Source organism: Orbicella faveolata, unplaced genomic scaffold (assembly GCF_042242905.1).
Source record: "Orbicella faveolata isolate gen_17 unplaced genomic scaffold, um_ofav_v1 contig_36, whole genome shotgun sequence".
Taxonomy (NCBI): domain Eukaryota; kingdom Metazoa; phylum Cnidaria; class Anthozoa; order Scleractinia; family Merulinidae; genus Orbicella; species Orbicella faveolata.
Genome location: NW_028301565.1, coordinates 5,077,162 through 5,090,548, shown reverse-complemented (window position 1 = coordinate 5,090,548; position 13,387 = coordinate 5,077,162). Strand labels below are relative to the sequence as shown.

The 13,387-nt window shown below is 38.0% G+C and overlaps 2 protein-coding genes across 3 annotated transcripts; one reads left to right on the top strand and one right to left on the bottom strand.

Moving 5' to 3' along the window:
- Positions 1-116: 116 nt before the first annotated feature.
- Positions 117-4,495, bottom strand: LOC110067177 (cyclin-dependent kinase 9-like). 2 transcript variants are annotated; one of them, XM_089275556.1, is made up of 4 exons: positions 4,357-4,495; positions 3,949-4,033; positions 3,756-3,846; positions 117-2,003 (listed from the first exon to the last, which is right to left on the bottom strand). In XM_089275556.1, the coding sequence occupies exons 2-4, from the start codon at positions 3,967-3,969 to the stop codon at positions 1,141-1,143; spliced, it is 975 nt and encodes a 324-aa protein (XP_089131682.1). In that variant the 5' UTR covers positions 3,970-4,033; positions 4,357-4,495; the 3' UTR covers positions 117-1,140. The 2 variants fall into 2 exon arrangements, with proteins under 2 accessions (XP_089131682.1, XP_020630132.2); XM_020774473.2 differs by lacking the exon at positions 4,357-4,495 and adding an exon at positions 4,103-4,320.
- A 333-nt stretch (positions 4,496-4,828) lies between these two features.
- LOC110067178 (1-acyl-sn-glycerol-3-phosphate acyltransferase alpha-like) lies at positions 4,829-12,462 on the top strand. Its single transcript, XM_089275557.1, has 4 exons — positions 4,829-5,377; positions 9,179-9,274; positions 9,787-9,859; positions 10,564-12,462. The coding sequence occupies exons 1-4, from the start codon at positions 4,862-4,864 to the stop codon at positions 10,734-10,736; spliced, it is 858 nt and encodes a 285-aa protein (XP_089131683.1). The 5' UTR covers positions 4,829-4,861; the 3' UTR covers positions 10,737-12,462.
- The last annotated feature ends 925 nt before the right edge of the window (positions 12,463-13,387 follow it).

Below are 13,387 nucleotides of genomic sequence, written 5' to 3'. Positions count from 1 at the left end.
TTGATGAATTAGTGTAGCACATTATTTTGCTCAGACTATTCAAAAACTGGCATAGCATTACCTGGAATCACAGCAACTAAGGAATCATTATCAACTAAGGAACCTCATCAATGCAATTACAACTGTTATGCCTTGTTCATTTATTACTACAGTTTTTTTATGTCACTAGTACAACCACATCTTATTCTATCAGTGGCACTTATCCATCTACCTTGGACAATGTTTTCTGTTTTTTTTTTCGTTTTTTTTTTTGGCAGCGACATACATCTTTAAGATATCAATTTATATAAAATGGAAACTGTCCATATTCAAACTAATGAAACATGATATTTTCACCGCATATCACTACACTGGCTTGATTAAATTATCCACTTTAATTGATTGTGTTTTGGCACATGCCATTCTGAGAGAAATACTGCCATTACAAAAAACACTTTATAGCAGCAATGCCTGATTCTCAAAGCAATACTTGAAAAATAAAATTCACGAAAACTTCAAAAATAGTGCTGTTAGCTTACCTATAAAACTCCCTCACCACAACCGAAATTATTAGTGTCGGGATAAGAACCAGACGAGTGCTTTCTGTTAACACTAAAATTAACAGATATGCATTTGGCTAATGATACAGCCTTGCATGAGAAGTCTGGCAAAACTTTTCATGACTTCTGCCTGAACAACTATTTTACTCTGTTCTGTACAGTCTACATATACCCAAAATTATGACAATTTTCCAATAGCATTCTGACCTGTAGCTGATTATGACCACAGGTTAATTAATTAACAGTCCAAGCTATCCTCTTCAAATTGACTTTCAACAGAACTACAAAACTGTACCAAGCCTTCCCAAAACCAAGGCAAGGTATTTTAGCATTGATAATCAATGCAGTAGATTTAAGAAACAAAGCCTTAAAATTAAAGCATATGACCTTCATATTTTTGTTCTTTTTGCTTCTTTTTAAAGTTTTTTAGGAGTAAGTTCGTTTTGTATTTTGTTTGTTTTGTTTTTAGCTTTTTACAATTTTTTCTTTTTTTTTTCTTTTTTTGAACTTTTCAGTCTATTTTTTTGCTATAAATTCAAGTATAAATACAGTATATACTTCTCTGCATGCAAAAAAATGTCAAGTGAATGTTAATTTAAACTTAAAATACCCTGTCAAATGTGCCACTCTGAACATTAGCCTGATTTGCTGGACCCACACGAGCCTGCCCAGCAGCTTGTGGCTGTACCTGACCTCTCCCACGATGTGGTGGTGCCAGAAATTCAAACATAGACGTATTTACAGAACTCAATGTACGTGTGAGGTCAGTGGGCATGGGATCGCTCCAAAAAAAATCATGATTCAGTGCTGTATCTGCATCAATTCTTTGCCCTGGATCAACAGTCAACATCTTGTCAATCAGGTCTAGAGCAAGGGGATCTTTAACATAGCTGCGTAGTCTTTCCTTTACACGCCTTTTCTGATTTGGCGGGAGGGTCAACTTGGTAAACAGATCCAGTTTTTCCACCCCTGGCCACACATCAGGTGCAATGGAGCCACATAGATGACTTATCAGAGTCAACTGGTGTTGTTCAGTGTTTCCTTGCATGATGGGAGTTCGTGTCCACAGCTCTGCCATAATGCAGCCTGCCCCCCACAGATCTATGGGAGGGCCATAATTTCTTTCCCCTAGCAAAAGCTCTGGTGGCCTGTACCAAAGGGTCACTACCCGGTTGGTGTAACGCTGAGATTGCTCTTTGTTAAGATGAATAGCACGAGCTAGACCAAAGTCAGCCAGTTTCAGAACACCATTCTTAGTAATGAGAACATTTGCAGCTTTCATATCTCTATGGAGTATTTTATTGCTGTGAATGAAGTAGAGTGCATTCAGCAACATTTGCACCATTTTTTTCATCTCTGACAATGAGAACTTGATCTGGCGGTTGCTAAGAAGGCCAGCAAGGTCATGTTCACAGAACTCAAACACAAGGTAGATACTTCCTTTATTGCGATTATAAGGAGATGCTACAAGACAAAATAGAAAAACAAATAGCTTTAAATATTTAATTAGAAGTGATCTAAATCAAGTTGTTCTACAATACTATGCAATGACCAAGTACACAAGTTTGTCTATCACTAGTCTGTGTCAGATTGTTCAGCATTTCACTTCATAAAAGGTTAAGTCTGCATACAAGCCAAATCACCCATTAGGCCAGAGCTTATCCTGGTTTCTGTACATGAAGCAATTAGTATTTGTACTACCTCTGTGATGGGATGCTAGTCCATTGCAAAGTTACCCCCAGCATTAAATTTGCCGGTACCCATTTGTACACAGTAGAGAGAGGCACTGTGAGAGTAAAGTGTCTTGCCCAAGAACACAACACAATGTTCCCCGCCAGGGCTCGAACCTGGACCACTCATTCAGGAGTCAAGCGCACTAACCATGAGGCTACCGCACAAAGTTCAGTTTAAGGACTCAAATCTTGTACACTCCGTTTCATACAAATTAAACGACACAAAGAAATATGGAGGAACATAAAAAATGTCAGAGAATTGGTCTGTTGGATGTTGTTCTGAATCATTTAAGCTATTCCTTTTTGCGATATACAGAGATGACCAAAAATGGGTCTTTTGGAGAATGACAATGTATACTAGTAAGAAAATAATCCTGAATAATTTGAGTTTGAGTTTCTGCAGAACCTCATCAGGCAGCTTCAACCTGGAAACGTTATTTTAATTTAGTTCAGAAGGTTTATTTCATGGACTGTTTTGTGGCTGGAAGCTAAGAAGTCAGTGAAAAAAAATACCTGCATAGTCATACATACATTTGTAAACTTAGTGATTGAATTATTCACCACAAAAATCCCTTTTAACTGTGGCGATGATCATTATTTTTGCTTCAAAAGTCAGTTTGATATTTTTGAAGCCACTCATTTTCTTCTGAGGAATGCCTCAAGAGGAGGAAAAGAGGTCCACAAGGAGTAGACCTGTGAAGATTGCTGGACACTAGACTTTGCAAATCATGTTTTTTTTTCTGTGTAATTTATTACAAAGCAATGTACATGTATAAGAATAGTAACCATTTTGATTATGCTGGTCCTCCATCATGGAGGTTTTTGTGACAAGATTGGCATCAACATTACAACAGGCAAAGAGTCTTTATCTGCTGATTTTGGAAAAACTGCCTCATACCTTTGGGGGTTTGGCAGCAAGATGATATCCACAAGAGGGTAGATGGGAAGAAAAAGTTTAAAATCCATGAGCATTGAGATTTTAGAGTGGTCCTCTAGATACCAGCTGGGCTATCAAGCTAACTGGGAGCTGGTCACGTTGTGAACTCATAATGTACACAAAGATGGGAAAGCATGCAAGGGAACACATGAAACCTCATATATATTTGAACTGCAGGGGGGACTTAAAAAGATATATCATCACAGTTACATACATGATTTTAGGCAGTTGCAAATTAAGTGTGGCTTGATAACCCAGTTGGTAGAGTACTGCACCAGTACTGTAGAGGTCACCATTATTACTAGAACTCTTTTACTAGAGAAGGTAGTCTCTACAATTCAGGTATTATATATTTGAGTTTCAAGTTGAGAATAAGCAAAGCACCAAAGTAAAGAACATGTATAACAGGCTCTCCACCCCACAGAAGTGTTCATCAGTTTTTACAATATGTCATCAATGCCTTAACTGCATTGTCACTTCCTTGCATACAATTACATAACATTATAATGATCACGTAACTGAGATACACCAGCGATTTTTACCTACCTTTAGTTCGACAAATCTCCAAGAGGTTCACCACATTCTCGTGTTTCAACAACTGAAGGATCTTAATCTCTCTAAGGGCGGTGATCGGGAACTGAACAATGGTGCAAAAAACACCAAAAGTTCAGTGACTACAAAACAAGCACGGAACACTACTAAATCAAGCAAATCATGTATCTACAAGAACATTAAATACCCCTTCTTTCTCGTTGTCCATGAGGACCTTCTTGAGGGCAACGATTTCTTTAAGATTCTTTCGGTTGCGTGCCTTGAACACCTCGCTGCAAAACAATTCTTACCATCAACACAAAGTCGAACTATCAAAATGGCGGACTGAACAGTCTACAAACCCGAAGGTTCCTTGGCCAATTTTAACCATCCTTTCGTATTTGTTGACATCATGGCAGAAAGGGTAGTCCAAGAGGTCTTTACTCATTACAATTATGCGATAACGAGTGTTTAAAAGTGTGTTTTGGCAAAGAAAAGACAATCGCGTACTAAACCACGTTGTCCTCCTTACGCCGGTAAAATGAAGGTCACAGGAAGCAAGTTTCCCGGATGAGAAGATGCGAAAAAAATCCTTCCCAGAAATCAACGCACTCACCTTCAAAATGGCGTCTTATGACGTCACTATTTGCATTTCTTGAGAAACGCGTGGAAATTTTCGAACAAAATCTCCCTCCTGGAACACTTATGCGTTTTATCCATGCTTCATCTTGCTAGGGCTTGGCGATCGGATCGCAAAATGACACTTTTTTGGATCGAAAATTGCTTCTCCTGGCGAAGCGTTGCTCTTTGCAGTACCGACCACGACAGTCCGTAATTGTCGAAAACAACTTCCAATTTTTCTTTCATATTTGCTGGAACGATATTCCCTAAGCCGATTAAAACCGACAAATTCGCAACTGGGGATAAAAATGATGTCGTAACTCGCGCCGACTTTCCCTGAAAACAACGCCTTTCTATGTTCGGAACTGAAATTTTCAGAGCAAGTACTGCTTATATGTTTACGAGGAGCGCGAGAGCTTCTGGGATTTCAACAAACCATTGCATCTTGGGATGTCTTTGAACATTCACGGGTCCTTCACGAGAATCACCGTCAAAACGTTATGTGGCAGTTGAAATTTGTTGTAATAGTGGTATCAGGGCTCCTAGGCCTTTTGATCGGATGCATTGCCCTGTACAGGAAGTCGAAAAGTTTCCGGTTCCGCACAAAGTATTTTAGCTTCAATTGTTTGATGATGTTCTTCGCAATGTGTTGCAGCTTTGTGGGAGCGTTTCATCCATTTGATGTAGGGAACTTTCATCGTTGTTCCGGTGTTGTGTACAGATCCCTGGTTAGACTGTTCAGAATACGTTCCGAAATTCAAGGAATGGAGATTTTTAACACTCTCAAAGGAAAGAATTTCATTATTGTAGCAAATCATCAGAGTTCTTTGGATATGTTTGCCATACTGCAGGCGACACCACATAGAACGACATTCTTGGCGAAAAAGGAATTGTTGTTCGCACCTGTATTTGGCTTTGCAGCGTGGCTTTTTGGAATCGTGTTTATCAATAGAGGGCATTCTAAGAGCGCCAGGAATGTAATGGATAAAACGGCGAAATGGATCTGCGATCAAAAGGTAAATCTGCGCACATGTAACAACGTGTATTCTGTCATAGGGGAGGGGAGGGCTTGGTGCAGGGTGGGAGTGTAATGCACAATTAGGAAAGGAAGAGAAGTAATGGAATGCAATTACCTTAGTGAATTTACTGAGTGGGGCAAAATAGGGAGTAATCCTACAATATGCGACAACTCTGAAAGCATAGGTTTTTTAATCCTGTGGTCTGCATCTCTACAGTCTACTGCAGCATGTCTTTGAGTTGCATCAATCTGAATCATTTAGAAGAGCATATGGCTGGTGCTCTTGAAATTTGAATTGGCCAATCAGGATCCAGTAGGCAGGGAAAACTGTACTGTCTCTAGTCAATAGGTAAGACATTGAAGTCGGCAACTTTTCCCACTGGAGATGCATTTTAATAAATATAATTTAATGAAAATAGGATTTACCCCTTGTTAAATAAGGACCGGGATCTTGGCAGGAATCCTGCCAGGATCCCGGCCAGATTTTGGCTGCTGGAATTTTTATTCCCAGCAGGAATCCCGGCGGGATCAAAATTCCCTGCGGCCAAAATCTCGCTGGGATCCTGCCACAAATCTTGTTGAGATTCTTGCTGGGAAGCAAAAGTCCCGACAGCCAAAATCTTGCCGGGATCCTGCTGCGAATCTCGCCAAGATTTTTGCAGGGAAGCAATTTCCCGGCAGCCAAAATCACGCCGGGATCCTAACGTGAATCTCGACAAGATCTTCGCTGAGAAGCAAATTCCCAACAGCCAAAATCTAGCCGCGATCTTGCTGGGAATCTTGCCAATATTCGCTGCGGGAAGTGAAATTCTTGGCAAGATTCACTGTGGGAATCTCAGCAAAATTTTAGACATGCTGCCACAAATTTCTTTTGGAGCCATCATCTTTTAAATAAAGGTTAAATCTTCCCAGTGTTTACATGCTTGAGAGTATTTAAAATACAGACAAAACTAACTTAAAAACATACACATATAGCCATACAGCAGTTCGATTTACGCTACTTAAATTTGTTTTTAAAGATGTCAGTGACACAGAAAAGTGGCGTCAATGATTTAAGACAAAGTTATGGCAAAATTCATGGTGCAAAGTTTAAAGTTTAAAAACAGCTGGATAGCGAGAAAAACAGACTGATAAAAAAACCCAAAACAACATGATTTAATTAATTAGCTAACAGAAAAATTTAGTCACAGTTGTTTGGTTTGCAAGAAGATAAAACACCAAAGTTCATGTACACAAATTGGCATGATACGCTTTACGTTGAAAGAAATGTAAATATTCTTGTGCTCAACACTTTGTGATATCTGCATTTTTAGTAAAAGAAAATCTTACTGAAATAACAACAAAAGGGAAACTGACCGTTTACTCAAGCAAAGAAGATGCGGGATCCCGGCAAGTGCTGGGAACCTTGGCGGGATCCCAGTACCTATTTTACAAGGGATAATTTCAAAAACCATATCTGAATGTAAAAAATTAAAAAATATGTTGTTCCTTGTCAAATTAAACCTAGAATTCTTGAGTAAAGCATGATTTCCACTCTGTACTGTGCAGTCTCGGTACCCCAATGTTTGTAAGTCTCACTGGATGGAATGTGCAGTATCAGAAAATATCCATACTCCCCCCACAGAAGGGATTGGAACTTCCTGGGGGGTGGGGGGTTCTCTAAGACCAAAACATTTAAAGAAATGTATCAAGTTTAATTGGAATTTTCAGAGGGGTGGGGGGGGGGGTCTTGGAAAAAATCTCTTCTGTGGGGGAGGTATGGATATTTTCTGGAACTACACAATGTGAATTGATGTTACTGGTTATGAACCGCTTACCTTATGGGTTAGGGTTAGGGTTTTATTTTAAATTCTTTTTCCAACAGTGACTTTGATTTTACAGCCACAAAGTGTTTTCATCTAGTTATATCACAAAGAACAAAGCATAAAGCTTTGCACCCATAATGGCAGTTGACATGAAACTTTGAATTTACTTCATGTGAATAGTTGCAAAATATTACATTCTGTGACGTCTCACATGAATCAAAACAAAAATGTAGACTTGCGCAGTACCAGGTGGAAATCATCTTAAAAGTGCCTTACTGTGTAAGTTTAATGTCCCTGTGTTCCCTGAGCCACCTTTCAACTGGTGCCAGGAAATCAGACATTAAAATCACACAAGGGGAGCATATTAATTAAGGTACATGTACTTTGCACATAAGTAAGGCACTAACTTTTATTTATTAATAATTATTTTCAACATGTAGCTTCTTGAACAATTTTTGTGATCATGCACATAGCCTGCCTTGGGTTTCCAATGCAAAAACTGGTGACACAAGTCCTTTTAAACTGCAACAAGTAACTTGAGAGTATATGTCTGGACATCACCTCTCTGTGAGTTAACTCACCCACCCCAAGGTCAAGGCAACCACTCCATTGTTTTAAAGATATATCCTGTCTTCTGTTATGCAATGTATGCTTGTAACAAATGAGGGCTATTAGAATGCCATCCATTCTATAATTTAGTGTAGGTAAATTCACTTCACCATGTCTAAGTTAACCAATGGGTAAAGCAATCAATCAGTTATCCAGTGTGCTGCTCAAGTTTGACAGCAAACTAAATACACTACAAAAAGAAAGCTGGGCTAGTGAAATGGGCTAGTGAAAACAAAATGTTTATAAATACCAAGAAAACCAAAGCATTGTTGGCTACGGGAAAGCGTCTGCGCAGACGTATAACCCATGACGCAGGAAAATTTGAAGCTAGGATGCAAAATGCACAAATTGAACAAGTTGGTAGCCATAAACTTCTTGGAGTGATAATCGACGAGAACCTAACTTACGAAGCACATGTTGACGAACTATGTAACAAACTTTCAAAACGAATTGGTCTTCTACGCCATATAAGCTGCTACTTGAAAAAGAATCAAAAATTGATCTACTATAACGCAGTAATCAAACCACTCTTCATGTATGCAAGCACAGTATGGACATCGTGTAACAAAGAGGCACTCAAGAGAGTTCTCCGTATGCAAAAACGGGCTGCGCGTATTATTCTTGCAGCACAACGTACTAGTCGAACTGTCACTTTATTTAATAAGCTAAACTGGATCCCCTTTTACAAAGAAGCTTATATAAATCGATGTGCACTGGCCTACAAAAGGATAAACAGAACTTTACCTGAATACATGAACACATCTTTAAGGAAAAACTCTGACGTCCATTCGAGAAGTACTAGAAATTGTAATTTAAATTTATTATGCCCCTCTCACAGAAACGCCTCTGAGGGAGGATGCACTTTCGCCGTCAGAACTATTAAAGATTGGAACAGTTTACCCCGGTCTTTAAAAACAGAGAAATCCGTTAAATCGTTTAAGGCTAAATTATGTAATACCATTCTTAACTCTCAGAAAACTAATGGAATTTTTTAACTCTTATTATTCGTAGTATGTTTGAAATTGTACGTCCAGTTTATTATTTGTAACCATTTTTAATAGTAACTTAATTAAGTATTTTATTGTAAATAATATCGTATTTTAGCATTTTATTGTAAATAATATATTTTTAGCATTCTAATTATTTTAAGCTGAGGGCCCCAAGTTTATCAGTAACTTGAGTTACTGTCACGGGTCACCCTCATTAAATAAAGTCTTTCACTTCACTTCAAAGCTACATTGAGCATTTTCCTTACTAGACATAATTTGAAGAACATGACTGTAAACATTTATGTAGCGTAAGTGTTTGGAAAGTGTATGGTTTTGCCCTCAGTTAATTACCTGTTTCTCCAGGATATACAGCTTAGTTCATTTGCTCATTTTCAGATAAATCTTTGGATTTTTCCTGAGGGAACCAGAAGCCAAACAGGAACACTTCTTCCCTTTAAGAGAGGAGCATTTCACTTAGCCCAGCAAGCTCAGGTACAAGACTACATGTTAAGTCTTATTTGACTTGTTATTTCCTCCAGCTCCAAGCATCAGTTTGAAAACTTGACAAAACACTTCATAGTGAGCTCTTATCTCAGTACACCTTGTTATTTTAGCCAATGTTTTTGGCTTGGAGAAAAGGCTAAGTAGAAAAGATAGTCATTTTCATACTTTGATGACAATTTTATGACCCAAAGGTAGTCGTGTTAGCAAGGTTCGACTGTTCTTTTGTTTGCCATACACTCTTCAATGTAAAGGTCTCGTGCTAGAGTGGTAATCAAAAACAATAGGGGATATCATTACTCTTATCAACTCTACTTTGAGACAATAGTAAATTTTTGTGCTGATCATGTAAACCAAATGTTTGAGACTTAAAGTCTCAAAATTGCCTCCCTGTATCAATACACTGCGGTATTTATTAGAGAACAAAATTAAGCTACGCAGTGTAAATGAAAAAAATTAGGAAAATGCTTAACTTTGTATACCTTTGCACGTGTTTTGTTTAGCTCCCTATTGTGCCAATTGTTATCTATGATTATTCTTCAATTTTTAACAAGAAGAACAAGTTATTTGAATATGGTAAGTTTCTTTTTAGTTTTTCCTTAAATTATTGGTAGATAGGTAAAGTCCGCACACCCCTGCATCTTGACTTGTACCTTCTTATTCAATTCACTTCCTACTATTTTGCTCCTGCCTCTCCATGCTTCTTCTCTTGCTTTAACATTATGCAATGCTGTAAAATTTCCCAACTTCACCCTCCTATCCTCTTTTCTTCTTCCTTTTGACTCCTTTTATCCCCACCCTTACAGTGCGTCTCTTTACCCAGGTGTATTAAATCAGTATCACACACCTTAGAAAATGCCAGGCTGGTCAGGAGTAATCTGATTAAATGCTTGGACCAGGAAGTCGTGGAAAACAGTACAGAGTCCAGGAAGAGTTTCAATGTTATTAACCAGAGTAGTGACAGTATGGGTCTTGGGTTGAAATAGATATTTGGTAATCCAAAAGGATCAGTGGCTGTGGGGCACAGTAAACAGTTCAAACATTATCAATAGTAATTCAGTGCCAAAATAAACTCAATTGTATGGCAGACGTTTCGGGCCTAGGCGTAGCCCATCCTCAGTGCTAAGTTTGGTTTTGAATGGGACACATCAGTGAAGAAATAAACAGTTATACGCGCGATTCTAATGGGTAGGTAAAAGTGTGCATGCGTCAAGCTGGGTCTTGGGTTCCTTGTCAAGACATTATCCTTTGCTGACCTTTTATAACTTCCCATCTGGTAGGAACCATGAAAGCGAGAGTATTGTCCCCCATACCAACTGAGGGTGTCACAGCTGATGGTGTTCCAGAACTTACAGAAACTGTGCGCCAACAAATGATCAAAGTTTTCCAGGAAGGTGATCCTTCAAAAAGTCTCAAGGATACAGTTTCAACTGTGGACAAAAAGATTAAGTGATACTGCCATCAAAGTAGACTTAACAAAATGTTAAAAAATGATACCTTGTTTTATCAGCTGAAAGTATTTAATTAATATTATTATTTTCCTCTAATTATTGAATTGCACAATTTGTACAGAAATAAGTTTGATCAAAAAGGGCAAAAATCAAGTTTACTTATTTCTTTTTAAGAATATATACATCTAAAGCTTTTATTATCTTATTAGCCAAGTGTGAGAGCCAACCTTGAAAAATATACAGTGAAAACCCCTTATTCCAGTCACCAACAAGCCCCAAAAATCTGGCCATATGAAAGGGGTTTTTTAGATAAGAAAAAGAGTCTCTGAGCTTTGTTCAGCCCAGAATAAAGTGGCCGTAATAATGAGGTGGCCTTATTAATGGGTGGCTGTAAGGTGGGGTTCCACTGTATTCCCAAGGTCTTGGCAGAATTGTCAATACTGATGAAGCTGATATTCTCCCAGTGCAGTATTTGAATCAAAATTTTCAGAAATAATCCCATGATCCAAGACAGGAAACTAAGACACTGTGAACAGCAATGGTTTTTTTGTTTGCTTGTTTTTTGAAAGAAAACCTGCAAAAACAAAGTTTGGAGAGAAAGAAAAGGAAAGGGATTTTTTACATGACGGTTAATATTCAGAACAGTGCCAGGTCCAATAGTTGGACAATATAGGACCAACAGAGTAGAAGAGCAACCTGATTTGTTGATTTTGATCATTGGTTCTCTAAACTTAGTCGTGTAATTACTGTTGTTGTGGGAAGTTAATCCCTATTAAGCCCCAGGGTAAACGTGCAATTTTTCCTCACTGAATTCTAACATTTGTTTAAAATTTCTTTTAATGGAAGAAAAGTTTGATTCAGGTTTTGGGGGCTTTCTAAGTAGTGAATCTGGTAACATATAAGAATTATGTTTGGAAATCAATATTTTGATCAGAATGAGTTATAAAATGTATTATAAGGTTAATGAATTAACACTCGTTCTTATAAGCCTGGAAAACCTGTGACATAATAGCCGATCGCAGTTACTAGCATTCGGCAATCTGTTCCAGTCAAGCCTCCAGTGCACCTGTAATGGGTCACCAAGGTACTCAAATAGGTGTGCAAACGATTAATTAAGAATGCAAGGAACTGTGGGAAAATCAAGCTGGTACGTCATAAATTTTATATCTGTCCACTGTTGATTCTGCTCTCATAAGACATTTTGATCATGGCCAACCCCGGGGGACAACCACCAGCATGCTGACGAAGTCAAACCCAACTTCACTTTGTAGGCATACCAGCTGTCAGTACCCGAGGTCTACAGATTGCGATGCCAGTGATAAAGTGATTTTCCATGTGCATTTCCAGGTCTTGCCAAAGACTATGCCCCAGGCTTGTCAGTGGCATACTACAACCAGAGATTAAGAGCCTTCAATTTAATAATAATCAGTTAAAATTTTATTTCTCTTGTTTTGCAACAACAAAACACTGGTATCCAGAGTTTGAAGTTGTTACCGCATACAAGAGCTATTACTTTGAACTATTTTTATATTTTAACGTTTTTAAATATGATGTTCCATTTTAATGTTATTTATTGATGAAAAAATTAGCAAGAGATATTGTATTTTATTTTATTCTTGTGTTTTTAGACTTTGCCTAATGTATCTCTACGGGCTTTCACTTTGCATTATTTGTTTTCATCACCAGGATGACCATGTGACACAAAACATAAAACAAATTATAATTAGATAGTGTTGATGTGCTGTTTTTGGCAAATATTCGTGGACGTGCTTGAAGGGTTTTTTTTTTATCAAAAAGTTGCTATACCACTATGCATTACTTTTATGACATGTTAAACAACTGACTACCGGTTGCGACCACCTCTCGTAAGCGACCGCCTCTTACCAGCGAGCAGTTTTCCAAGAAACCAAAAGTTTCCAAGTCAAATCACTATATTTGGAACCTCTTGTAAGCGACCACCTCTCGTAAGCAACCGCGACCACTTTTAGAGCTAAAAGTTTGAAATTTTCTTTTGTTTTAAACCTCCCATAAGCGACCACTTGACAGATAATAGAGCGGAAATTAGATAATAAGGTGCTGTAACATCGTATTCCTGGCTACTACAAGACAAGGAAGTTTCACAGTGAGAAGAACCAAGAGAAAAATCATTTTCTCTTGGAAGGACCGATTTTTTTCTCTCGAAATTGACTTTTACATCAACAAAACATTGCATCGGCATTGGTGTATTGGCTGAGACTCGGCAGTTACCATATTCTAATGAGGAACAATTTTCACCCAATATGATCTAAACTCTCGTAAGCGACCACCTAGGCTTGACATTTTGGGTAGTCGCTTACGGAAGGTTCGACTGTATTATATCATTCACCTAACGTTCAATATTAGACAACTTTTAACTAAATGAGAGTCTTTACTAAAACTGCTTTATCGATTGGAAAATAACTTGCAGACTGGTTTAAGTAATGGCTGAAGCTCTCTTACCAGCTAATTGTCACAACGTTTTTTATTTAAACAAGATTTTTATAAGAATGTTCATAGAGAGTGCTTATGCCGTTTATGCTTTTTAAAAACTTTAAGAACAAATCATGGTCAGAGAAAAAGGAAACGATAACTTATAATAACAAGCACAAAAAAGAAAGTTATGAAAAACAGTTTG

What these genes read in the sequence shown, in the direction of transcription:
- LOC110067177 (XM_020774473.2), bottom strand. Translation starts at nt 4,188, where the DNA reads ATGAGTAAAGACCTCTTGGACTACCCTTTCTGCCATGATGTCAACAAA. An exon ending in ATTGGCCAAGGAACCTTCGG is followed by an intron (nt 4,034 to 4,102) that starts GTTTGTAGACTG and finishes ATTGTTTTGCAG; the next exon opens with CGAGGTGTTCAAGGCACGCA. An exon ending in TGGACAACGAGAAAGAAGGG is followed by an intron (nt 3,847 to 3,948) that starts GTATTTAATGTT and finishes ACCATTGTTCAG; the next exon opens with TTCCCGATCACCGCCCTTAG.
- LOC110067178 (XM_089275557.1), top strand. Translation starts at nt 4,862, where the DNA reads ATGTGGCAGTTGAAATTTGTTGTAATAGTGGTATCAGGGCTCCTAGGC. An exon ending in ACTTAGCCCAGCAAGCTCAG is followed by an intron (nt 9,275 to 9,786) that starts GTACAAGACTAC and finishes TGTTTTGTTTAG; the next exon opens with CTCCCTATTGTGCCAATTGT. An exon ending in GAACAAGTTATTTGAATATG is followed by an intron (nt 9,860 to 10,563) that starts GTAAGTTTCTTT and finishes CCCATCTGGTAG; the next exon opens with GAACCATGAAAGCGAGAGTA.